At 45.3% G+C, this 26,655-nt stretch overlaps 1 protein-coding gene across 2 annotated transcripts in view; it reads left to right on the top strand.

Annotated features, from left to right (window-relative positions):
• The first annotated feature begins 539 nt into the window (after positions 1–539).
• MED15 (mediator complex subunit 15) overlaps positions 540–26,655 on the top strand; it is a 61,917-nt gene continuing 35,801 nt past the window's right edge. The window contains exons 1-2 of one of the 2 annotated variants that reach the window (XM_004694956.2): positions 540–707; positions 24,020–24,107. In XM_004694956.2, the coding sequence (XP_004695013.1) occupies positions 640–707; positions 24,020–24,107 (156 nt within the window). In that variant the 5' untranslated portion in view covers positions 540–639. The remainder of the gene's footprint in view (positions 708–24,019; positions 24,108–26,655) is intronic. The other variant, XM_004694955.2, reaches the window with a different exon arrangement.

Below are 26,655 nucleotides of genomic sequence, written 5' to 3'. Positions count from 1 at the left end.
TCCTTATTCCCAATGTCTGCAAGATGGATCTTAGCGGGCTAAGATGATAGCAATAGCCTAACCGAAAGATGCAACGATGAGTCTATCTGGTCACTTTCCTAATGTGGCCCTGAAAAGCAGCAAGGCCTGGATTATGTTAATACAGTACTTGGCACACTGTTGGGGAGCATATACAACGGACAGTCTCTACACCGCATCTGCTGTAGATGCAGTTTAGAGCAGGTTCCTGAAGAGGCGCTGATCTCTAAGACTTAGTTAAGCCAGCACATAGTAGGGTTGTTGGAAATAATAGACTAGGTGCTTGCCTGCAGCAGGCAGCACCAAAAGCCCTATGTAGTCACGGCTACGCCTCACTTTCCTCAGCTCCGGTCGTCTGGGGTCCCAGGATAGTGCGACAGACGCCCTGTGAGAGGGACTTGTGGAGCCGCAAGAGTCAGAAAACCGCTGGGGAACTCAATTTCCCAGAGGCTCGCGCGTGAACAACTCTATTTCCCACAATTCCCTCTCCGCTTCCGGCGCGGCCGAGGAGCCGCCGACGGCTTCCGGGTTTGGGCCTGGCGCTGTGGTTCGCTCGGCGGCGGCGGCGGCGGCGGCGGCGGCGGCAGAGCAAGACGCGGTGGTGGGAGTTGGGGAACTGGCATGGACGTTTCGGGGCAGGAGACCGATTGGCGGAGCGCCGGCTTCCGGCAGAAGCTGGTCAGTCAAATGTGAGTAGAGGCCTGGGCTACGGTCGGAACCGCGGAATCTTTCTGGCCCCCCTCGCTCGGCGGGCGAGGCCTGGGCTGGACCCGTGGGAGACCTAAGGCATCAGGACCCTCCGGGCCGGGTGCCAGGAGGCTCAAAGCACCCGGGACGCCCGCGAGTTCCAGGGCGCGGCCCTTCCCCGGCTTTCCCCTTCGTTCCCGGCGGACATGGGCAGCTCCTTCGCTATCCTGAGGCTGAACTCTGCAAACCTACGAGCCCTGGTTATGAGTCATCGTCTTGAGCTTTCTCGCTCGTCATTTGTGTGCTTTGGATGCATACTTTCCTCCTCTTTGAATCACACTGAATACGAAAAAGGAAAGGGACAGCGGGGCCACAGCAGGACTGGTGCTTTCTGATTCCTCGTCCAGAAAAGTGCATCAGGGTGGGGGAACGAGATTGAAGGGAGTGGGTGGAAGATGAGGTTGGGAGGCTAAGGCTGTGAGTAGTGGGAACGACTCCTCACGAAATACGGACTTCACTGACAGGAAAGAGGCTGTTAGAAGGCGTCTGTCCTTCCGAGGAGGTAGTGAAGAAGGATTAGTGCTTCCTGCATAGTTTCATCAGCTGAACCCTTTAGTATTGGGATGCCAGTGTTCCCTAGGCCTCACCTGCCATCGGAACTCCAGCCCCTCACCGCTGCTTGTTTCATACAGCAGCCTTTTTCTGAGTTTACTGGAGTGCTGCCCATTTGTTTGAGACAGCCCTTGTCCCCAGAGAACCCATCACCAGAATGGAACTGTAAAGTGCAATTTTAGGAATAATAGGCAGTTGTTTTGAGTAGGTCAGGAGCAGCCTTGTGGAGTATGTGACAAGTTGAGTCCTAATAGGATATAGGAGTGTCAAGGGTCGACATTCCATATTGAGGTGCAAAGAAGAGCAAGTGCTCACCGCATGGAGTTTATTGCTGTAGGTTGATAGGGTTCTGGGGTTGGAGGAGTAAGGAGGTTCAGGTGATGATAATGGAATGAGAGTGAGCAGGTGCTGACATGTTAATGGTGGGAGTGCTGTGCTAAGGAGTTGAGCCTGTATTTGGCATATGGCCTGCTTTGAAGCAGTGAAATGCCAGAGTTGGGAAGATCATCTGAATTGCTGGAGATGGATCAGAGAGAGGACAGGTAGGCCACTGTAAGTTTTTAGCTGTTGGGGCTGAGGACCAGTCCTTCATCTCTATATTCCTACTGCAGATCACTGCCTGTCACATTGCTCCAGAAATGACTGTAGATTGTCCCAGAAGGCACGGTATTATAAAGGTCTGCGCTACAGTGGCAGAAACTGAAAGAGGAAGATGGTTCCAGAGAAAGGGGAGAGCTGGCATAGATAGTCCTTGATGACTAATTAGATGGAGGGGGTGGGGTGTGGTGCGGTGCGGTGCGGCAGTGTGGATGGAAGGAAGTGGGGCTGAATGCTGGGAAACCTTAGTACAGGGGAGATAGTATTGTGAAGTACTGAAGAGTTAAGAGGCACTGGACACTGCCATGGAATAACCTGGGGACAATTTTGTAGATCTTTCAGAATCAGTGAACATTTTTTTTTTAGTGCACTAGAGTTGCTTTTAAGATGAAATCTTTAGGTATGGCCCATTCTTGGAAAAAAATAAAAAGTTCCCAGGTCAAAGAATCCTCTTTGGGGAATTCCAGAATTTAAGAACTGAAGAATGAATTGTCATCAAAGGAAATGTGGAGGGTAGGAAAGTGTCATTAAAGCATCATGGGTGTTGGGGGCTGACCAGAAATACTTCCATGATTTACCTCTCCCCCTTGCTTCCAGAAAAACTAGGCTTTCTTTGCTAGATTGCTGCTTGTGTTTCCATTACTTTTGTAACAAATTACCATAATAACTGTATCTTTAAAAAGCACAAATTTGGACCTCCCTGGTGGCGCGGCGGGTTGAAGCACAGCACTGAGAAGCTAAAGCCACTTCCGCATGAGTTCAATTCCCACCTGCCCCGGAGGTGACCACATGGTGTGGCAGACCTCTCCTGACCCGCCCGCTGCTCCCCTCAGCAGTGTACTTCGTAGATCTGCCTGTTCTGTTCCCTACTCTGTTTCTGGTGAAGCCTCTCATCGCGCCTGAGCCTCTGGCCTGTACCCCAGTTCTGTCTGAATAAATAAATAAGTCTTTTTTTAAAAAAAAGCACAAATTTATTATCTGGCAGTTTTATAGATCAGAGGATTAGATAGAATATGTTAGAAATCTTAACAAGGCTAAATTCAAACTGTTGCATTTCTTCCTGAAGGTTCTAGGGTAGAATTTCCAAGTCAATTCAGGTTGTTGGCCAAATTCAGTTCCTTGTGGTTGTCTTCATTTCTTACTGAAAGTTTGTTAGTCTGGGGTCAATCTTTGTTGCTATAGGCTGCCTTTTTCTATGGTGGGCCACTGTAGCAAAGCTGAGTTCTTTTGCCACCTCTTTGGCTTCAGCCAAAGAAAATTCTCTGCCAAGGGCCCACTCAGACTGTTTTATTTATTCATTTTTAAGATTTATTTATATATGCACACAAGAACTGGGGGTATAGGCCAGAGGTACGGGGGTGGGGGGACGACAAAGGGGCCTGCAGTGAGAGGATTCATCAGAGACAGTGAGAACAAACAGGTGGATCCACTAAAACACACAGCTGAGGGGAGCAGCAGGCAGGTCTAGAGATGTCTGCTGCCCCATGTGGGTCACCTCCCTTGCTGGGGATCAAACTCCTGTGGATATCGTCATAGTGCTGTGCTTTAACCTGTTGCATCACCAGGGAGGGCCCCACTCAAACTGTTTTAAAGTCTACAATTTAATTACATCTGGAAAATCCTTCCTGCCATAAAATGTAGTATATTCAGAGGTTCTGGTAGGAGTTCTTCTGTTTACTAGCATAAAGGTTTCAAAGACTGTCTTCCTAACATCATATGAATTTTCTCAGCTCTCAGATTTGTCTATTTTCTCTCCATGCTCCATTTTGAAAATGGTGCCTTGATTTAAATTGGGATACTTGACATTGTTAACTTTAACTAGTATTAAAGTTTCCATCTTTAAAACTTCCATAAAGTTTGATCTCAAGGAATTTATAATTGACTGAGGGCATGAAGAAAACATTAACAAACTGGGAAGTTTTAGTGGAAGGGAAAGCATCTCATCTAATACCTGGTTTGTTCTTTCTTCTTTGTTTCCAAGCATCTAACAAGAGCCTAGAGAACACTGCTTCAAAATATAGTCTAGGGCCCTCCCTCTTGGCACAGCAGGTTAAAGCACAGCGTTAAGAAGCTAAAGCCACTGCAGCATGAGTTTGATCTCCCTGCCCTGGAGGTGACCACATGGCACGGCAGACCTCTCCTGATCTGCCCGCTGCTCCCCTCAGCAGCGCACTTCCTCAGTCGGCCTGTTCTGCTCCCCACTCTGTCGCTGGTGAAGCCTCTCACTGCCCCTGCACCTCTGGCCTGTACCCCAGTTCTATACACATAAATAAATCTTAAAAAAAAAAAAAACCATGTTCTAGATAAACTACCCTCTCAGCTCCCTCTGGAAAACATGATTTTGAGTTGGTGCTGATTAGGACAGCCCTTGGGACTGTCTAGTCCCGCTTTCATCTTATCTGGGTCTATCTTGGACTTTTGCCTCCCCTTATTCACCACTGTCTTGATGAACACCTACCTGTCAGACCTACTTACATTACTTTACCATTATGACCTAAGTCCTGATGTCCTGCCCTCCCAGTCCCTCCCTAGGGGCCTTGCCATAGGTTCTGTTATCCTCCATGTTTACTCGCTCTCTCTCTTTACTTGAACAGTCCAAGTTCTTCTCTCTTTAAACAGTTTATTATCAAGTACTTAAGGTATTCAACAATGGATAGGTTTCTTTCTACTATATTCATAACTAGTTCTTCCCTTCGTTTCGGTATCTGCTTAAATATAAATTACACAGGCTGCTTCTCTGCCTAACATGGGTGTTACCTTTGATGTCTCTCAGTCCCTTTTGGTTCCCTGTAGGATTCAATTCCTGTGAAATGTGGCACAGTTGAATCACTTGTTGCAAGAGTGCAAAAGTGTTTTCTTGGGTTTTGTGTGTTTTACCATCATCCTACTGGGACCATGTTTTTCTTCCCATGCTGACATGCATTGTGAAGTACCCCTTTCCACTTGTTACCTGAGTGAACTTGGAATTGTAACCTTTCTGCATCGTTTCCCTGGTCTATAAAAAATGCTGTAAGTCCAGCCTGTCTCATAGGGAAGCCATGGAAGGGAAAAAGAAATCTTAGCAAAGGACACTGGACTCAGAGATAAATTCATTCCTTGATGCCTTTTCCCTGGGCCCTTGGAGAGTGAAGTTGAATGCTTTGAGCCTGGTTAGGGAATTGATGACATGTAAAGGACCCTGTGGGAAGGGTAGCTGTGAACAGCTGGTAGGTTCATATCTGTTCTTCATTGAATACCCACATTCCCTGCAGGACCACAGAAATCTTCAAGCTCCAGAGATGGTCTTTGGCCTTTCTCATGAAGTTATTGGTATTGAGCTGTGAATGGTCTGCAGGCTCCCATGGAACCAGCACCCACCTGTAGTGGTCAGATCTGTGCCTGAACAAGTGAAAGGATTCCAACAGTCATTTCTTTCCAGTTTTTTTGTTGTTGTTGTTGTTAACTTTTTTTGCAGTTTTATTCTTGACTTTATGCCTCCCACTCCTCAGTGCAGCAGATTGCACATACAGGTGTTAGTTGGGCTGAACACACTGTACAGGGGAAGAGACCCTAGTGGGAAGGACACTGTGTTGAGGCTCTAGTAAGATGCCAGGGAGATGAGCAGGGAGCGAAGTCAGGTCTGGGTAGACTCTTCAGCTGCCTCTTCTGGGGACGCGCTGTCAAGAGGAATATCAGTTCCAGAGTTTGCTCTAGACTGTTAAGAAGGTGAGTGCTGTTTAGCCAGGACAAAATAAAGCAAAGCAAAATCCAGAAGGAATAAAAGAACAAATAACTGAGCATCAGCTTTCAAGGGTAAATGAGTGAATCTGGCTTTTTTCCACCCTCCTGCTGCTGGCATGGATACTGGGGGCCCAGGGGCACAGGGCATGCGGCCTTTGATTGTCGACACTTGGGCCCAGAGGCACAGGCTGATGCGGGTGGGGCATGAGGAGGACCATTCCAGCCACATTTGGAGCCTGAGAATGCCAGAGTAAAGCCCTCGGTGGACCTCCCTGGTGGCACACCCAGTTGGGACGCAGCACTTCAGGCTGGCCTCAGCCACTTCAATGTGAGTTCAGTCCCTGGCCCTGGAGGTGATCCACATGGCGTGGACGGCACGGCAGACCTCTCCTGACCCGCCCACTGCTCCCCTCAGCAGTGTACTTCGTCCTTTTGCCTGTTCTGCTCCCCACTCTGTCTCTGGTGAAGCCTCTCACCCTCCTGCACCTCTGGCTTGTACCCCAGTTCTGTATGCATAAGTTAATCTTAAAGAAAAGAAAAGCCCTCGGTTGTCTCCCCATCCTCCCAGCCCCTCCTGGCTTCCCTGCCCTTGTAGTCTCTCATAGGCAAGTGAGGCTTGGCAGAACCTTGGCTGTAACTGTAATGCAAGTATGCTCAGGGCAGGCTCACCATCAGTTCAGGCAGACAGAAAGAAGAGTCTTGGAGCCCTGGACAGATTTTATAGGCCTTTAATGCTCTCTCAAGGAACCACTTTCACAGGTGGACTAGCTGGCAGGGAAGCCAGGTGGGGCTTTAGAGGTTGGGAAGGCAACTGAGGGCCTACAGTAACTTATTTTGTTTAGGGTTCCCAACAGCCCCATGCCCTGCTGAGTATGCTCTTGGTTCTTGCTATGCAGTGGGGAAGCTGCTTTCTCCATAGCCTGCTTGTTGTTCAAAGACTGGGCTGTCTTACAGGCTTCTGTGTCTCACCATCTGCTAGAGCATCTGCTCCCCAAGGCCAGATATCCTGTTTATCTGATCATCTCCAAGCCCCAGGGCCCTTGAAACAACCAAGAACTACGGTTAAGTCATTGACTCTGACCCACCATCCTCCTGCCAGGAGTGACAGTGAGGGACAGACTCTCTCAGCAGCAGCTGTCGTTCAGTGGTGTACTGTGCCAATCCCTACTACAGGAGTTTGCTATTGCAGCACATGTAACAACTCCAGCTCTTCACACTGGCCCTGTCAGTAGATAAACTGGTTACTCCCATTTTTAAGATGAGGAAACTGTGGCATAAAGGAGAGGCCACTTAATACTCTGCATGTTACAAATGAATGCTTACAGAACCATCGCAGGGCAAAGGTGGCAAACCATCTCTTAATCTTTGAAAGAGATATCATGCCTTTTTGGGGATGAGGCAAAACAGAAGCTGGCAGTTAGCTCTAGCCAATTGCACTTGGAGAGCTGGTGCTGCTGGGGAGCATTCTGTTGGTGGTTTTAGGAACTCCCATGAGTTGCTGGGCTTCAAACAGTGGCAAAAGGGCCATTTAGCAAGCTCTTGTTGATCTTTGGCCTCCATCAACTCCCTTGTGCCCCACCAACTCCCTTTTGTAAGTGACCCTCCAGTCAACTACAGCTGCAGCCCTCAGTCTGTTCCTGACCAGTAGTCTTTCAATTGTTAACTGCTATTTCTGATGGGCTGGCAGTGGTTAGTCCAGGACCTGTGTTGGGCATTTTGTGGTGGATAGTCCCTTGGCCACACAGTTATCTCTCTGCCATTGATACAAAGTATAAAGGGAGTTTGTACCCCTGTGAAAGCATTTCTTGAGCCACTAAGGCCACAATGGTTGGCCACATACTCAACTAGAGGCTACATTTTAAAAAGACTCCCGAAAAGTTTTTAAAAATTCAAAATGGAAAGTTTTATTCATTATACCAACTAGTATATTTTAAATATCCCATTCTTATGTACCCAGGGCTCATCTCTTCAAGTTATCAACTCTTGATCATGGACATCAGTTCTGCTCCCACCAATTTTTGTTCCTCAACTCAAAAAATGTTTCCCAGTTGAGAAATAAATCATAACCCTCAAGTTATTTTGATACTCAGAATGTGTGACTGACTGCCCATTGCTTGTGAATTCAGCCCTAAGCCTGAATATCTTCTTAATCAGCCCCGCTTGCCATCTGTAGGGCCACAGCTCCGTCTTTATGGCTGCTGTGCATCCTGCTGCTGTTCTCTGAAAGAACCATCTTGCTGAGGCTGAGCAACACCTTCCCATTCCTCTGGGCTTCTGTATACTCCCTCAGTTTTCACACACTTCCACAAAGAGTTAACAGTTTGCACTTGGATTGTTTTGATATTCTTCTAGTCTGAATCTCTCATGGGGGTGAATCAACAGTCCTCTGCTCCCAAGTGCTGTGTGTGCAGGATTCCCAAGCATCTCTGTGGACCGGTACAGGTGCTGTTCTAGTGGCAAGCCAGCATCTGTACCAGCTGCTGCTGTGGACATATAAGTTAGACCATGTTTCTGGAGGGTTATTATGGCAATATTGTTTATCGCAGTAACCTTAAAATGTTTATTTCCTTGGGTATTCCCTCCAGGCCTATAAGTAGGAAAGTGTTTGAAGCCTGATGGTGATGAGGGATCTTCACATCAAGCCAGCAGTGGGCGCAAGGGGAGATTTGTGGTAGCTGCAAATATTGTGTATAGTGCTGCTGTTAAAAATGACATGGAGGCACTCCATAACACAGGGATATCAAGAAGGGCAGGTTAGTAGGCACAGTATGAGTATGGACTGAGTTTTCTTAAATATATGTCCTTAGCTGTGATTTTAATTTACATTGTAGTTTTTAGCACATATATGTACCTGTGATTTTGTTAATAACTGTATATTCTTTTTATAATCCAGAATATTTTGCAGAAGAGGTACACCCTTTCTGTAGATGAGGTAGTGACCTATGGTCACAGATAACTACCTTAAGTTGGAAAGTCCTTTCATGTTCTGCCTTCAAGATGACTCCCTTACCTCATCTGGGCTCCTGATGCTAGCACAACCTTCCTAAGACCTTCTTGTTCTCTCTGCTCTTGCTAAGAAACAGTCCTCTCTTAACCTTTGTGCTTGGTGTAGGAGCTCCAGATTGGGACCTCTGATTGCCCTTATGGCTGGCTTTCCCCCTCTTTACTGACTGCAGCCAGTCTTTCAGTTCCTGGGCTTAAGCAAAAGGACCATAATAATGGGTGGTTAAGTTTATGAAAAATAGTGCTAGCTTCTCACTGCCTATCAGGGATTTTTCCTTCAGTGCTTTCTAACCACTGCAATGCTTCTTTATGAGCTTGTTACTTACCTGTTTATATTGATTGAGATATGTAATTAAAAACAAAGGAGAGTTCAGGTTGTTACATAGGTAGCTCTGTTTAATTGTTCAGCAAATGAATGCTCAATCCCAGAGGATCTCAGGTATAATTATTTAAAAACCACAGTCACAAAGGAGAGGCTTCTCTCCACTTAAATAACAAATTAATCCCTTGCTAATCTGGGTTGGAGCCCGTTACTAAAGGTCCATGATTGAATGAATGAAGTATCTCCAGGTGGAATAGCTTTTAGTTAGGGTATTGAGTCGTTGGCAGAAACATCTGACCTCTGTATCCCAGTACTTTTGAACTTTGAAGACAGTTGCAAACATCCAGAGAATTGCAGGGCTAGTTCAGATTGTATGTTTGGCCTTCCCTCGAATTCACTCATTCTCTCACTTAGACACAGCAAATATTCCTGCTTGAATAGCAGCTGGGGGGCTATCTTCTTCCTCCTGTTGGACCCTGTTTTCTTTTAGTCCTTGGCCTCACAGGCTTTGCTTAGTCTTCTGCCTGAGAACCTGCTAGAGAGATGGGGATGGGAAGAACAAGGATGAGGTGGGACCTGATTGCAAATCTGGCCTTTGAGCTGAACCACTTGGTGTCCAGTCTGGGAGAGGGATGGCAAAGGTTTATCCAAAGGCCCTGGACCAAAAAGGCCCCAGCCTTGGGAGTTCATGCTCTTCCCAGCCTAGGTACCCTCTGCAGGTTTCAGGGGTTGGTGGGAGGCAGTACTTATCAGTTAAAGAAATGGCTCACTCCTGACCCCACTGTCCTTCTGTTCTCCCCCGTTCCTGTTTCCATTCAGTCCTCATCAGCGGTGACCTTTGAGGAAGTGATCCAGCTGCTGTGTGTGGTGGAAAGGAGTCCTGTTATAAAGTATAGAGAATGCTGAATTTACCCTGAGGAGCCGTGGTGGGTCACCCTGGGCTCTTGAAATGCTGTCAGTCTGCTTTGGGCTGGGGAGGATTTACGTGAAAGTGCTGCACAGTTCCCCACCAGGTGCTATTAGTAGGCCTTCAGGTGTGAGGCTGTTCAAACTCAAACCCAAGGATTGGCAGAGCAGCTTCCTGGGGCCAGGGCTTAGGAGCGCTCACTGCCTCATGCATTCTTTACATTGAAGTGGTACACAGCTACTATAGTGGACAACACAAGGGTGCACATCTTTAGTGTGAAGCCAGATGAATATTCAGGCACAGAAATGGTCCCATCAGACTGACATCTAGAGCTGGTCCAGTACCCTGCAGGCTCCTCCACAGCAGATCCAGCCCCAATCTTCTGACATCCATGGCTTTGGAGACATTTATGCTTGAACTTCTTATCATTGGAATCACACTATGCAGTCTAATGTTTATTTCTTTCATTCAACATCCTGTCTCTGAAATTCATTCTTGAGGGTATCAGTTATTCTGTTGCAAGTTCAGTTCTTTCCTGCTTTGAAAAAGTATTGGGTTTAGTTTGTTACTGACCGTGACCGTGGGAAGAAGGCACCAGTGGGATTGGGGTCATGCTTTCTGGTGGGCGTGTGCACTTAAACTCTCTGGTTGTACACCCAAATGCTCAGTAGAGAGGTGCGCCAAATAGTTATTCCAGGTGGCACCGGTTTACAGTCCCACCACTTGTGGGGCAGAGCAGAAGTGGGCTGGAGTGAGAGGGTGTGGGTACAGGAAGCCAACCCCAGCAGCTTTGGCCTGTTGCAACCTCCTATTCGGTCATTGTTTTCAGGACTGTGGACGCAGTATTTCATTCCCTTCAGATAACATTGTAGAAGAGTTTAAAACAGAGAGGTTTTTCCATAATTTTCCTGTCCAAGGATGGTTACTGACATCCTGATTTTTTTCTCCAGTTTTGTTTTTATGTGCATATAACTTTATTTGTATGTTTTTTAAAATATGTAAATATACACATTTGTATTTTTTTTTAAAATATTTTATTTTATTTGTGCATACAGAACTGGGATACAGGCCAGATATGTGGAGGGTGAGAGAATTCACCAGAGACATTGTGGAGTGCAGAACAGGCAGATCAACGAAATACACTGCTGAGGGGAGCAGCGGGCGGGTCAGGAGAGGTCTGACACGCCATGTGGTCACCTCCGGGGCAGGCGGGAATCGAACTCATGAGGAAGCGGCTTTAGATTCTCAGTGCTGTGCTTTAACCCGCTGCGCCACCAGGGAGGGCCACACATTTGTATTTTTAAAGTGAAATTAGATTGTACCTGTGGCTTCAGTTTGAGTTGTAGCTTAGGTTGTGTTCCTCTTCTGCGGCATTCTGGCTGTGTATCCATGACTCAGATTCATGGAATTCTGAACACGGGACACCGATACATAGTTGGACTCTATCTCAGTTGCAAAGGACTGGATCAACTTGTGGTGTGGTGACAGGTTTTTGTTTTTTTTTTAACTTTCATTCTGATTTTTTTCACCCGTGTGCCATCACTACAGTCCAGTGCACTCTTCTCACCCAGTTCTGATCCCATTCTCCCTTCCACCCCCATAAATGTCTCTAGTTTATGGTTGCTCATTGTTTGCATTTTTACTCTACTACCTTTGTCTGTCTCCCCCTCACCCCCATCACTTATGTTCCTGCTATGAGTGAAACCATCCGGTACTTTTCTTCTTGGCTTATTTTACTAAGTGTAATCCCTTCCAATGCCATCCATGTTGCTGCAAAAGGCATGAGTTTATCTTTTTTGATTGCTGAGTAATATTCCATTGTGTATATGTACCACATTTTAAAATCCAGCCTTTCTATTTTTGGGCATTTGGGTTGACTCTGCATCTTCCCTATTGTAAGTAGAGTAGCGGTAAACATGGGGGTGCAGGTGTCCTTTTGAATTCGTGTTTTGTGTCCTTTGGGTTGATACCTAGGAGTGGGATTGCTGGGTCATATGGAAGCTCCATTTTTAGTAGTTTGAGAAATCTCCAAACAGCTTTCCATAGTGGATATATCAGCTTGCACTCCCACCAGTATTGTAGGAGAGTTCCTTTTTCTCCACATCTTCGCCAACATTTGTTGTTGTTAGTTGTTTTAAGATGTGCCATTCTCACTGGGGTGAGGTGGTATCTCATTGTGGTTTTAATTTGCATCTCCCTTATTACGAGTGATGTTGAACATTTTTTCATATGCCTGTTGGCCATCTGCATTTCCTCTTTGGAGAAGTGTCTTTTTAGCTCTTCTGCCCATTTTTGGATGGGGTTGTTCACTTTATTTTTGTTGAGTTTAATTCTTTGTGTACCTTTGTGATCAGACCTTTGTCATTAGTATTGTGTGCAAATATTTTCTCCCAATCAGTGGCATGTCTTTTTGTTTTGTGTAGTGTCTCTCTTGCTGTACAGAAGCTCTTTAATTTAATGTATTCCCAGCTATTTATCTTTTACTTCACTGTTGTTGCTTTGGGCAATGTATCTTTAAAGATATTATTGAGGTGTATGTCATGCAGAGTTTCACCTACCTTTTCTTCTATATATTTTATGGTTTCAGGTCTTATGTCTAATTCCTTAATCCATTTCGAGTTGGTTTTTATCCATGGTGTGAGGTAGTGGTCTGGGTTCATTTTTTTGCATGTAGCAGTCCAGTTTCCCCAGCCCCGTTTACTAAATAAATTTTCTTTGTTCCATTGTATATTCTTTGCTCTTTTGTCAAAGATTAGCTGTCCATAAACTTGTGGGTTTATACCTGGGTTTTCTATTTGAATCCATTGGTCTGTATGTCTGTTCTTGTTCCAGTACCATGGCTTTGTAGTATAATTTGAAGTCTGGGATTGTGATGCCTTCGGTCTCTTTCGTTTTAGTCAGGAGGGTTTTGGCTATTTGAGTTTTTTGTGGTTCCATATAAATCTCATCAATATTTGTTCTATTTCTTTGAAGAATGTCATTGAGATTTTTATTGGAATAGTATTAAATCTGTATATCGCTTTTGGTCGGATGGCAACTTTAGTGGTGTTAATTCTTCTGATCCATGAGCAGGGGATGTCTTTCCATTTTCTTGTGTCTTCCTGTGGTGACAGGTTTTTTAAGACATTTATTGTTACCAACTTCCAGATCCCAATCTCCTTCAGCCTGAGGGGCCCTGTAGCACATGTGACTTGGTGTGAATGTTCCCTTCTTCCTTGTGTGGTAGCTCAGACTGAGTCACTGTGGAGGTGCTCTTGGGAGGAAGTTTCCTGCAGGCTCCTTTGCATAGTCATCCCACATGCTTGACATGACAATTTTTTTTTTACTGACATGTTAAAAGCTCCATTATGGACTTTCCCAGACATTCACAGAGCTAGAAATAATAGAAAAATGGTCTCCAAGGTACTCAAGAGTATGACCAGTGATTCATTATCTCTCCTTATCTTTCTTGGGCTATTTTAAATCACATCCATATACCATGTGATGGTATTTTCTTTTTAATTGCTATGAATTTGAAATTACATGTTTTATTTTTCCATCTGGGATTTTGTTTACTTGAGACCTTATAGTAGAAATAGACATATTAGTCCATTGAGTCCCTGCAAAAACATACATTTTCAGAGTGTACTCATAATAAAGTCTTCAAATTACCCACACAAAGCTGACAGCTTACAAAGAATGTTTTAAACTCTAGTGATGATTTAGAAACAAGCATGCCAACATAAAAATGAAGGAATTTTCTTTTCAAAAGAAATGTTTTGTGAGAAGTTATCCTTTCTATACATTTTTGGTATTCTCGGTGAACCAGAATTGTCATTTCTGTCTCCTTCAGTGCTCCTCTTACCCTGAGCTTGTTCAGAGGGTGTCTCTCCCATATACAGCCCATAGTCTCTATAGAAGAAATATTCAAAAGGCCCCTTTCTTGTTTCCCTGTTTTCTGCTTCCTGCACACTTTCTCATAGCAGCGTTTGTTTCAGGTGGCCACATTAAGGACAAAACATCTCTGTTGTCTTCTATACTGGTTAACTTTAATATTGCACCTATTTGGAGAGCTGTCATCCAAAAGATACTAGTCAAAAATCTAGAAATCTTCCATTGGTATCATTTATGGGTTCTATAAATACAGCCAGACCTTAACTCCATAGTGTTGGTTCCTGTGGAGGATTGGAAAAGCCTGGTTGGCTCTGCAGGTCTTCCCGACAGTTTTGGAGCACTTCCAAAGTGGAACCAACATCAGCAAGGCTGACACTATATTTCTTTATACATGTGATTTCAGCTGCCATTACTGGAGTGTAGCTCTCTAGGTTTCCCAAGTCCCACAAAATGAGGAGTGAAGCATTGTAGCTTGGCAGAGAGCATCCTTACTCAGTGGTTCTCTGGTAGTGAGTGGGAGACTTCCTCAGGGTTGGGACATGGGAGCTGAGTGGTTCAGAGATCAGCATGTGACAGGGATTTCGAGGCTACCCCTTCTCTCCTGGTTCTCTGGAGGCCTAACAAGCAGACTGAAGTAAATGATGAAGCTTGTGTATGTATATGTAGTCTTCTGAACTGGCTCAGAAAACAACACTTTCTGTTGTTTTTTTTTAAGGGCAGCAGTGTTTTCTTTAGGTATAGTTTTTCTCATTAATCAAGTTCATTAGGAATTGAGAAATCTTGAGAGAAGAAATAAGAGAACTTTATGAAACAAACCAGGGAGTGTGAAGAGAAAGTATTTAAGTCTTAAGTTTGTACAATTAGAACATTTCTTTCTGCAAGTCTAAAATATATCCTTTGCTACATGTAGGTGGATGGTTAGATTCTGAAATGCATATATTTATCTTGTTAAATAAAAAACAAACTTCTATTTTTTTAAACTGATCAAAGAGGCACAATGCAGAACTGTGCTAACAAAGTAAAGGAAGAAGTTGCAGTTCTGGATACAGTTTAGTAAATATGTTTCCAGCTACCTGTGAGGCAAAAAATGCTCTCTCCTTAAGGCCAGGTGTTAACTTTGGTTACCGTTAGGGACTAAACATCAGTGTCTCATTTCCTGCCTCTAGGATGATACCCCCTGGCCTGCTGACACTGTAAACTTGGCCCTGGTAGCTGTGGAATGTGTAGTAGGCTTTTGGGACACTCCTGGGGGTCAAAAATTGCTAATGAAGTAGAAGCTTCCTTTGTCCTTGTTGACTGAGACAGGAGGTTTTGGCAAGTGACTGAGATCTTTCTTAATAGCCAGCATTGAACATTTCTCTTTCAGAGATACTGTGACATACTCTTTTTGTACATGTTGTCATTTAAGTTAATTTTTATTTTACTAACATAAATCAACACATAAATTCAAAAGTCAAGGATTAATAATAGACATGGAACTATTGTGGATCTAAGCTCACTGAACCCTCCCCTGTGACTCAGCTCCTTGAAGATTCTGGCACATGCCTGAGATTCTAAGGAGTGTACACATGTTGCCCTGGAGGCATGAGATTGGGTTTATGAGATTTATTAGTTGCCTGTTGGACTTTCTCTGTAGTTCCTTGCACAGCCTTATCTCTGCTTCTCCTCCTTCCCCCAGTATTTTTTACCTTCTGGGTAAATCAGTTGGAATGACTTATGCTTTATGCCTACAGAGATGACATTCACAACTGAGCAATAGTGGCATACTGTGATCTTCTTCAGCCTCTTCACCCTGAAAAAAAATTGCCTTTTCAAAGATGTGTCCTGTTTTCTGTGGACATGCTGCCAATTCTTTCCATTTCTTCCATTTACCTATTTGGTAGAATTATCCTGGTGCTCAGTATTGTCAGGCAGTCGGTGAGTCCCAGCTTTTCTCCTAGGCCTCCCTCTGGAACCTTAGTCCAGTGACCCTCCATTTTATGTTTTTCCAGTGATTAAATCTCTAGTTGTCTCCTCGTATGGAGGAGGTGTGAAGTAGAAAAGGTGATGCAGGCATAAATTTTACCCAGGAATCCTGCCGTTTACCTTGGTCCCTGAATACATGGTACACTGATTTGATCTTTGGGAGGATCTGGGGCAGTGTCCAAGCTGGTGCTCAGCTCTCCTCACTGTCACTTACTTGGGACACTGCCTTCTTGGTTGACTTGCTGTGTCTGATGCCACTTGCCCCATTAGCTTTCCAACTTCTGAAATGCTCTGTTGAGGACACCTCTCTGGTTCTTCCCATCTTTAGGGGTTTGCATTAGAGGAAAGCAAAAATCCTTTTTTCTGTGGTTTTAGTGAGGTTTGAGGATGGAATGAAATTAGATGTTCAGGTTGATGTCTCATTTAATTCTATTTTTAAAATGAAGATGTGTAAGGAATATATTTGGTTTGTAACTTTAACTTAATTGAAGTCAGGTGCCTCCCTCAACATAGGGCTTTGTTTTGCAGATAGGGTTTCTTTTCAGTGTGTCAGAACATGACATTTGGAACCTATATGCTTTTCATTATGACCAGTTCCTTACCATTTTCTCTCCAAATATTACTGAAAGTTTTTCAACATCTAAGAGAGTTTAAGATTTGGGGGGAAACAAACCATAGTTAATGAAAAATGGATCCTTTCTGAATTGGATGTATGAAAACCTTATCTGTGATACAAATCAGTCAAAATTGTGTTTTCCTCTTGGGGCTAATATGATTTGCTTTCTATCTGGTCTATCTGTGATTTGTGCGATCTCATCAATGTGTGATGCATGGGCCTGGACTGCCTTACCAAGCATGGAGCACTCCTGGTCTGTGCCACAAATGCTGGGAACTACCCTGAAAACATGGAGGGTCATTGCATAGGCCCAGGGTGAGGGTGGGCCTTACTGTCATTGAGCACCCGAATAGGGAAGCAGAGCTGTCAGCACCTTGCTCCTTTGATTTGGGCTTGAGCTGCTGGAGACCCAGAGTTATGGGGGCATCTTTTCCTTGGTCAATAGCTAGTAAAAATGTGGCTGAAATTTAATCCAACAAACTCTTGTTTTCCTTTCATGGTGTCTACATTTGGTATGTGTTTAGTTAGGAAAACCTTCCTTATCTTCATATGGTATAATTTGTTCTCCCCTGATACTTCTATGTTTTAGGTTTTTGAACACATAGGGGAAATAGTCACATGTATAGGCTGTTTGCTCCTGTCCCAGACTGGTGAACAGACTGCTTAGGCAGCTTGCCAAGATGCTTCTCTTGGGGGACAGGGTGGGGCTAGCAAAAATTCCTCCTGCTGCTTGATGGGTGTTGTAGTCTCAAATCAGGAGATTTTTCCTCAGGGTAGAGTATAATTGGTCACACAGATGGATGGGAAGAAGGCATCCTGTCCACCGGAGGTCAGAAGGTCTGTGATTCAGGGAGGAAAGTCCTTCTTGCTTTAGGACCAGCTAGAAACTGGAGCAATTGCTTTTCTGGTAATTCAAGCATTTGTTTATTAGTGGCAAAGACTTGGGGGAGGAGTGTTGAAGAAGGTGATATGGGGGGTGTGTGTGGCGAGAGGGCCCTCAGGGTAACTAGGAGCTTGGATGGAAGGATCAGGCACTTAGAGGGGAAGCTGGTTAATATTTCTCCTGTGTGACATCATTGTATGAGAAGTCTAGCGGCCCACTTTGGGGCAGCGGAGCTGGCACTTCCAGGTGCCTACCATTCCAGTGGGAGACCAGCTCTGCCTGAGAGAGCAGCATGCACTCATTGCTGTCATCTGTTTAGAAGGGGTGACATGACATCATCACACATTGGAGGTATTTTGGGATGCAGTGCTAGTATAGTTAGGCAGATTGTTCTCTTGATTGCTCTAACACAGACTCCGTGCTTCCCATGTGCCAGGTTCCTGAAGTGGTTAACTGTGGTTATCCCTTTGTGCAGCCCTTTGGGGTGGGCCCTGTCACTTCCCTTTCTCTGCAGTGAGGACACATGCATGCACTGCAGGTGGTACCTTATCCAGGATCACATTTCCAGCTTATGTCCAGGAACACACGGGGTTAACCTTTCCCCCCTCCCCTTTACCCTACTTGGATTCAGATTATAAGGACTGGGAGTTTCCCGATTTGGGTACAAAAAAAAGGTGAAGAAGAACAAGCTGTGTCGAGGAGGAACCTGTCTTCACACCTGCCCTCTGCTGTGCCCCTCTCCTGGCTGCAGTTCTTATGAAGAGTATACACTTTGGGAGGAGGGGCTTGGAGGGGCAGAATGCATCTGAGACTGGCAAGTGGCCAGATTGGAATTTGAGTCCTTGACTGTGTAATTCTGGTCCCTTCTTTGTCTACTTCCTGCAGTTCCGGCTGTCCAGCACTTCCACCTGCTTCAGCTCATGCCTTTCTCTGTCACCCTGGCCTCCTGACCCATTCATTCAAGGGTTGGTTTCCTTTGTACCTGCCACACTGATTTCAGTTATGCATCTTACATCCATCAAAATGCAGGACGATACCACTTTTTTGTATTACAAATGATTTTGTCCAGTGCTCATCCATGACTGCTGCAAACAGAGGTGGATGCAACCTCCTCTGCTCTCAGGGTGGTCGTAAGGACTGTGAAGCTTACAGACAGGAAGTCAGTAATTCCTACTGGTATGGTAGAAGTGACCACAGGGTTTCTGTGAGGCAGAGTGCAGGAGGCCCAGCAGACAGGGCCCCTAAGGTTGGAGAGGGAGTGAAGAGATAGGGTGGTTGGGGCACTTCCCACTCTCACCAGCAGCCATGTACCTTGGGGAGCTGGTGGAGAGAACTGGAGTGGGAATGGGGCCAGGAGACAGAGACTATCTGGAGGAATTGCCACCAGCACTGTGAGAGATGGGGTGGGGATTGAACTTTTAGGGAATAGGAAAGCAGAGAGGAGGTTTCTAAGTTCCTGATTCAGACAGTTGGTGGGCACAGCACTAAGGTTATGTAATTGTACAAAGTCTGGGGATGTCACGGTTCAACTTACACGTACAACTGCAGGACATAACTCAGGTAACAACTGGGCTTATTAATGGTAGGGAAGCTGGGAGAAACAAAAGAATGTCTGAAGCCACAATGGCCAACTGTCCTACCCCAGATAGTGTCTGCAGTGTCCAGTAGTCCAAATGAAAAGCTGCTCCTGCAAGATGGCATTGTCCCTCTGACAAGAGCCAGGAGCTGGTGGCACAGTGGTAAGTGGTAGAGCAGGGTCCAACTCAGTGGCATGGATATGGAGGCCAAGCTGGGCCACATCAGATGCTGGACTGAACAGCCTTGGAGACTGCAGCACTAGATGGCAGTGCTAAGGAACAGGTACAGTAGACCGCTCTTAGAAGTGCCAGGCATTAGCCAATGGAGACACTTTAAAAGAGCAGTGCCACTGCTAGTGGGAATGCAAACTAGTACAACCACTATGGGAAACTGTTTGGAGGTTCTTCAAACTGCTAAACATGGAGCTTCCCTACGACCCAGCTACCCAAAAGACACAAAAACACTGATTCAAAAATATACCTGCACCCCCATGTTTATTGCTGCTTTATTTACAATTGGAAAAACATGGAAGCAGCCCAAATGCCCCAAAGTAGATGACTGGATAAAAAAGATGTGGTACATATATACAATGGAATATTACTCGGCAACCAAAAAAGAGAAACACATGTCTTTCGCAGCAATTTGGGTGGAGCTGGAAAAGATCATGCTTAGTGAGATAAGCCAGAAAGAGAAAGAAAAATACTGATGGTTTCGCTCATAGCAGGAGTATAATGGACCAGGCAAGAAAATAATAAGAATAATGAACAGCCATATACCAGAGACATTTTGTGGGGGTGGAGTGGGGAATGGGATCAAAAATGGGGAGGGTGGGGAGAGAAGTGCATGGGACTATGGTGATGGCACAAGGGTGACTTGGTGATGGGAAACCCGCGGGGATTACAATTGACATGAAAAAAAAATGTACAAAATGATGTAAAAATAAACTTATTAAAAAAAAAAAAAGCAGTGCCAAGGGATCAGGCACCAGTGTACCGTCTTTCAGAGATAGGGCACAGGCTGATATTACCAGTCAGAAGGTGATGTCAGAGTTAGGACTAGTGGCAGGAGCAGGAGGCAGGCTGCAGTTTAGAGAGATCACATGTGGAGGTCTCTGAAACCTTGGCTTATATCTCCTTCAGGAAACTGGCCTTTCAGTCCTGATTGGCTCATTTATGATTCTAGCTCTGTTTACAAGACTTGATTGGTCTCAGTTGAACACAAATCTGATTGCTCCACCTGTTGTTCCTGAGTGGGTCTCTAAACCTTGAATGGCACTTATGGAAACTCAAACTTGATCAGTCTGTTGGGAGCGTGACCCAGATTGGTCCATTTCGAAACCATTGTGATTTTAAAAACTGAAATCCCACCATTGTGTCAGAACCCAACCTATACTGAGGCCAGGTGGTCTGGTGTCAGTGTTGGGCCCTGAAGCGAAGTGAACATGGGTCCAAGTGGCCATATTACAGGTTACTGTGGCCTTCACAGCTTGCTAAGCTGAGCTGGGGTGAGGGGGGAGTATGCTGTGTGCTGCTCTGCCTACATATAGCTCTGGTCATTTTGGCGGCAAATGTGCTGCTGAGCAGTAGACCTCAGCAGAGCCAGTTATGCCCTGCCCCACAGAGCTATGGTGGTTCCTGTTACTGTTACAGGGTATCATCTTGGTATGTCACTGGTGGTTGCTCAGCGAGGATTTGGGCAATTAGATCCTTCTTTGACTCCCGGATGAGAGGTCTCACAGGGCCTGTGTGATGGACCTGGGGCTCCTTGGGAGGCTCCCACCTAAACCAGATACCAGTTGACACCCAGCTTGACAGACAGGTGGTAGACCCTGAGGACCTGGAGGAAGCTGGACCAAGGGGGCTTTTGGAGCCCAGGCGGCAGTAGGGACCATATACTCTGAGATGGTATCTGTCCTCTATCCATCTTCTTGAGGGTTAGTCACACTCAGGCAGCAGCCACTAGACAGACCCCTCCCTTGCAGCCTTGGGTTTGGCAGCGACTGTCTTGGTATTGCAGTTGTGGTGGGACAGCTAGATAGAGTGTACCCTTTTTGAGCTGGTTGTGTTCTCCCACTTGGGCAAGCCCTTGCCTTTCTGACACAGACCTGTGGGATCAGAGCTCACTGTTGGCTCTTCTCAGTTATTTTTTGAGGTTATAACCTTGCTTGTGTTTGAGGATATTTCCTTGTATCACAGTTTGTCCTCATATAGAGACAATCCCTGGAAGGAGAGTTTTCTGGAGACACAAGGTGAGGAGTGGCCATTCTGGTTCATCTGTTCAGGCAGGTGTTCTGTGAAGGGCAGCAAAGCCCAGCTTGGGGAGAGTCCTTGAAGGGGACTTTGGCTGAGCAGCCCACTCTTGCATCTACACAGGGCTGTTCCCAGTATGCAGTTGGATCCCCTGAACAGTCTATATGGTTAGTGTTGGTCCTTGAGTGTAGAGGAGGGACAGCCACACCTAAGATTGGCTATGAATGTAGCATGATGTGCAGTTAGGGCCCATGTAACAGATGGGTGCTTCTGATAAAATGCTGAGATGGCTGGAAAGGAAAGGGGAAACCCTCTCTCTTGGAGGAGGGAGGGAATGTAGATTATTAAGCGAGATCAGAGTTGTCTACTTTATTGTTGGCCTTCTAACTTATGGAGAATGATCTCAAGAGGAGAAACAGGAGCAAAACCGCTTTTTAAAATGTGGTTTGCAGAACTGTGCTCACAGGTATCTGTTTACTTTCAGCTAACAAACATGCAGGACTTGCCTGGTTAGATGCCGCTCTGGGCAGCAGAAGGGCTGTGTGAGTCACTTGGACAGTGCCTCACAGAGTCCTGGCTCATGTCCTAGGAGCAATCTCCCTCCTGGACTCTGCCCCATATACCCTTACATAGCTTACAGGCAGAGACATTTATCCCAGTTCAGTTTCCTGTCATAAAGGTGTGTTCTAGCTTGTCAAGATGTTCCTGTTTCTGACCTCTGTGTTATTCATGCTCCTCAGGTTAAGTCACTAACAGTCAGTACTCACCGGATAACTGTCCATGTTATCTGATGTGTCTGACTAGGACGGAGCTGATCTGGCATCTGCTGTCACATTGGCCTTGGTTCACCAAGGAGCCTGGTGAGATTCCCCCCATCTCAAAACTGTTGCACAAAGACAGGGGGCAACTGCCTTGTCTCTATAGATATAACAGGGTGTACAGTGTCTGTATGGGGGTTTTTAACCTGCTGATCCTATCAAAAATGGCCAGCCTGGAACACAGGAATACTGTTTTTAGCTGGTTAGGAACCTGGCTTAGCCATTGTTTCTGCTTATCTGGGACATAAGCCTATCCCTCTCTCAGAGCTCTAAGCAACCCCCTCTGCGTCTTTGTGCATTACACCTGGGTTCCTGGTTCTACCTTCTATCCTTTTCCTCCCTACCTGCCCAGCCTCCTGCCCAGCCTGGCTGGGTGGCCAGTGCTCTCTAGCCATGTCCACAACTCTGGGTCACCTTATTGGTTGATCAGAGGCTCTATGACCCTCAGCTCTGGGCAAGTCTCTGTGTCAGGGTTTCCCTCACATTGCTGTTGGAAAGTAGAAAGAATGGGTATGGTCCTGGAGGCACAGGGGACGAACTCTTCTGCTCAGTTTCTTCTCTAATTGGAAATGTTCAGTGACTTAGATAATACCAGGTGATGTCTCCCCGTCTCCAGCTGTGGAGCTTGCTTCATCAGAGTTGGTGTCTCTTGTCCTCCTGCGTGCTGTGTCATGCTTCTCTATATAGCTTCTCTCGAGGCACTGGTCAGGTTTCCCCTAGTGTATGTGTCTGCTGTACCCAGGCTTCTTTGCCATCAAGAACATGTTGCTGGCCCAACGGGTTAGGATGCAGCACTGCGAGCTAGCCGCAGCCACTTCATGTGAGTTTGATCCCCCACCCCAGAGGTAACCTGCGTGGCGCAGCAGACTTTTCTGTCTCACCCGTTGGCAGTGTGCTTTGATGATCTGCCTGTTCTGCTCTCCGCTCTGTGTCTGATGAATCCTCTCACAGTCCCTGCATCTCTGGCCTGTACCCCAGTTCTGTACGCATAAGTAAATAAATCTTTAAAAAAAGAACATGTTGCTGCCACCTCACCTATTGCAGACTTAAGGACATGGATGGGGGTAGGGCCTTAGAATGCACATGGAGAATGTTCAGTGTGTTAATTTTTAATTTTTGTTGTTTAATTTTTCTTGTGATGTTAAAACAGATTTGCACATCTCTTAGCATGGGATTTTTTGAGGAATTACAGAATTGATCCTACAGCTCCATGTACATAGTCTGTTAGTGTCCTGTACTGTCAGGGTACTGTTCAAACCCTGTACAGTCTGTCAGGGTTTTTTTGTTTGTTTGGAGTGGCCAGAACATTTTCTAACACCAGCTAGCATGAACTTGTTTAATTTGCTCAGAACCCTGACCTACTTTGTCCTTTTTTTTTTATAAGGAGGCCCATCTTAAGGGAAGAAGACAGGCCAACAGTCCCAGCCTGATGTGCCCCTTTCTTTAAAATAAAAGCACCTGTGTTCTGAATTTTGTGTGCATGTGCTGCCATTCAAGGTTAGCTAACATTTGCTTAGGTGCACAGCCCTTCTCAGCAGAGCTTCGGCTTAATGAAAAACTGTGATAGGATATTATTTCTTACTCTTCATTTGTTGGCAGTGGTGTTTTAAAGATGTTTTCCACATTTGTATAGTCTGTCTCTTTCTGATGTCCCTACTAGAAGTTAGGTCGTGTCTCCTTGGTCTCACCTGGAGAACCTTCGTGTCCCACGTAGGGAGCCTTAGCTTTGGGAGGGACTAAGAAGTGTCTCGATTGGTCCCGTTTTGCAGAAGAAACAGGAACCAGGTTCCTCTGCTCTTAATACCAGAGTTGGGGGGGAAGCCAGGCAACGCAGAGGGCAGGTGGCCACTCAGCTATTTGATGTGCACTTGATTTCATGATGATTGTGAATGATACCTTGGCCTGTATTTTTGCATCTTTGAATTGGGGTTGTCTGTTTTGCTTTATGGTGGTGCGTTTCTAGTACTCTTTTCTTATGGCTCTTCATTCTTGCCCTCTTGCTAAGCTATCTTTCATTGCTTTGCTGAGTGCTCCTCCATCCCTCTCCTTGACCTTGCCAGGTTGGTGTGCCAGGGAACATCACCCCAGCTACTGCGCAAGGTCTGCAGACCTTGAACCCTGCAAGAACGGACTCTTTAATATATGTCAACATTTCTTCTTTTGTGTTTTAGCGAGGATGCCATGAGAAAAGCTGGCGTGGCCCACAGTAAATCTAGCAAGGATATGGAGAGCCATGTGTTCCTGAAGGCCAAGACTCGGGTAAGGCTTTGATGGGCAGCCCCTGACAGAGAGGCTAGGGCCGGGGAAGGGTGTCATACAGCCTTTGGAAAGCCTCTGTTCAGGTGCCGGAGAATGGGGACAATGCTCATTGATTGGTTATTGGCACTGTCAGCTTTGCCTACAGCCACTGTGGGTTTTCCTGTCTGTCCATGGCTCAGACACAGGGAGAGTACCCAGGATGCAGGCCCAGCCTCCAGCCCTAGTTCTCACTGCTGACACCCTCTATTTGTTGTCAGCACCCACGAGTCCTGAAGAGTGTTCATTTATGTGCCAACACTCCTATAGAAGGGGCCAGTTCTGGATAAAAATGGACTCTGTCCTTAGTCTGAGCATTCCAAAGGAGTCCCCACCTAAATCCCACAGAGCATCTGTCTAGAGTCTTGTCCCTTTTTGTCTAGTAAATGGAGGTAAAGTTCCTGCAGGTTGAGACCTAGACCGAGGAACTAGGCATAGGAATGTCACAGGTGGAGTGTGTCCAGGGCCAGGTGCCATAGGCTTCTTGTGACCATCTCTTTTCATCTGTTTGCTTTCCCTGGGACAGAGCTATTTTAGTAGAAATGAAGCAGACCAGAAGCATAAAGGAGCCAAGTGGTTTGTCTAAGGTTATCTAGCATATGCAAGGTGCAACTAATGCCTGGGACTTCGTTCAGTGGCACACTTGCCCTGTCCCCTTGTGCAGATCTGACCCTCAACATCATTGATCTACTCTACGCACTGTTGAAGCTCTCAAACACCCTTGTGTATTAAGAAAAAAGCAGATTCTATTTATGCTGACATTTGGGTATTGGTTTGGATAAACCAACTGTTAAGGAATATAGAGATCGATTGGTTATTTAGATGAGGTGAATTTTTTGAAATGGAAAGGTAGACGTCACCCACTGCAGAGGTTCTGTGTTTCTGAGTATGTGTAAGTGCAAGGAAGAACTCCAAGAGCATTCATTCTGAGGTAGGGCAGAGATGACTCTGTCCCATGATATATATGATAAGCACATCCCCTCTTCTAACAGTTTCATTGAGATCTAATTCACATACTATTTAAGTAACCCACTTATGGTGTAGAATTCACTGGTCATTAGGATGTTCACAGTTGAATAGCCACTACCACAATCTAGTTTTAGGATAGAAATTCTGTACCCATTAGCTGTCACCCATTTTTTCCCTCAACCCTCAGCCCTAGGCAACCACACACCTACTTTCTGTAGCTATGAATTTGCCATTTTTGAACTTTTCACATAAATGCAATCATATAGCAAGGTTTTTGTGACAGGCTTATTTGACTTCTTATAACATTGTCAAGGTTCTTTCATGAACTGTGGCATAGCATATACTTTATTCTTTTTATGGCCCAGCAACATCCGTTTTTATGGGTATACTGCATTTTGTTTATCCATTCTTCAGTTCATGAACATTTGGATTGTTTTCACTTTGGCCTGTTATGAATAATGTTTTTATGAACCCTTGTGTTTTGTGAGCTTTCCTGTGGATATACATTTTCATAGCTCTTGGATATCCACCTAGGACTGGAATTGCTGGGTCTTGTGTTAACTCTGTTTAACTTTTTGAGGAACCACCAAGCTGTTTTCCAAAGCACTACAACATTTCACATTGCCATCAACAGGATGTGAGTTTCCTGTTTCTCTACTCCTTGTTCACACTTGTTACTGTCTTTATTACAGTGATCAGAAAGAGTATGAACTGTTACCTCAGTGTGGTTTTGATTTGCATTTTCCTGGTGACCATTGATACTGAGGATAGGATGTATGTTCATCATCTTAGCTACTTCTCTTCTACCTCCTGTCTATCAAAGCAAAATATGCCTAAACCCCTACTTTAGTTCCCTAACAGAATGGGGAGCAGAACAGGCAGATCTACTGAAATGCACTAAGAGGAACAGCAAACAAAACAGGAGAGGTCTGCTGCACCATGTGGGTTAGCTTCCTAGCTGGGATTGAACTCAGGTCAGGGATGGAACTCAGGTCATCATGCTTATAATGCTGAGATTTACCCCCTAGGCCACCAGTGAGGCGCCCTACCTTTATACTTTTAAAGGGACCTTGCAAACCAAGGCCTTTGATTAATTCTGGTAATAGCTTCTGCTATCAGTTTCATCAAGGACAGTTATTTGAGTGCCCAAGAATTTAGGCATTAGAAACTTTCTAGCTGAGAGCTGCTAGGAAGGCCCAGGTGTACCTGGTTCATGGCTAAAGTCTAGTAGGCAGTTCTCCTTTGCTTTGTTGTCTAGAGGCATGACAGTCAGGGTCCCTGCTCCCTTAATAAATGTGCTTGTTTGGAAGCCTAATTGTGAATTCTGATTGATTGATTGGTTTTCATTAGTATGTGCTGGTTTTCAATAGCATGTGTTGTAGCACTGAGAGAACTGCATTATACTTTGTTTAATCATTGTGGCTAGTTTCTCCAGTTTACCTGTGAGGAAGTTGAGGTGTAGAGCATGTCATTGGTAGCATGAGTAGCTTGTTGGCTTGCTTTCTATCTACTTATATTTATTTATTTATTTATTTATTTTTTT

This window comes from Condylura cristata, unplaced genomic scaffold, assembly GCF_000260355.1.
Source record: "Condylura cristata isolate star-nosed mole 26May11 unplaced genomic scaffold, ConCri1.0 scaffold00051, whole genome shotgun sequence".
NCBI lineage: Eukaryota > Metazoa > Chordata > Mammalia > Eulipotyphla > Talpidae > Condylura > Condylura cristata.
This window is presented reverse-complemented; position numbering and strand designations above follow the sequence as displayed.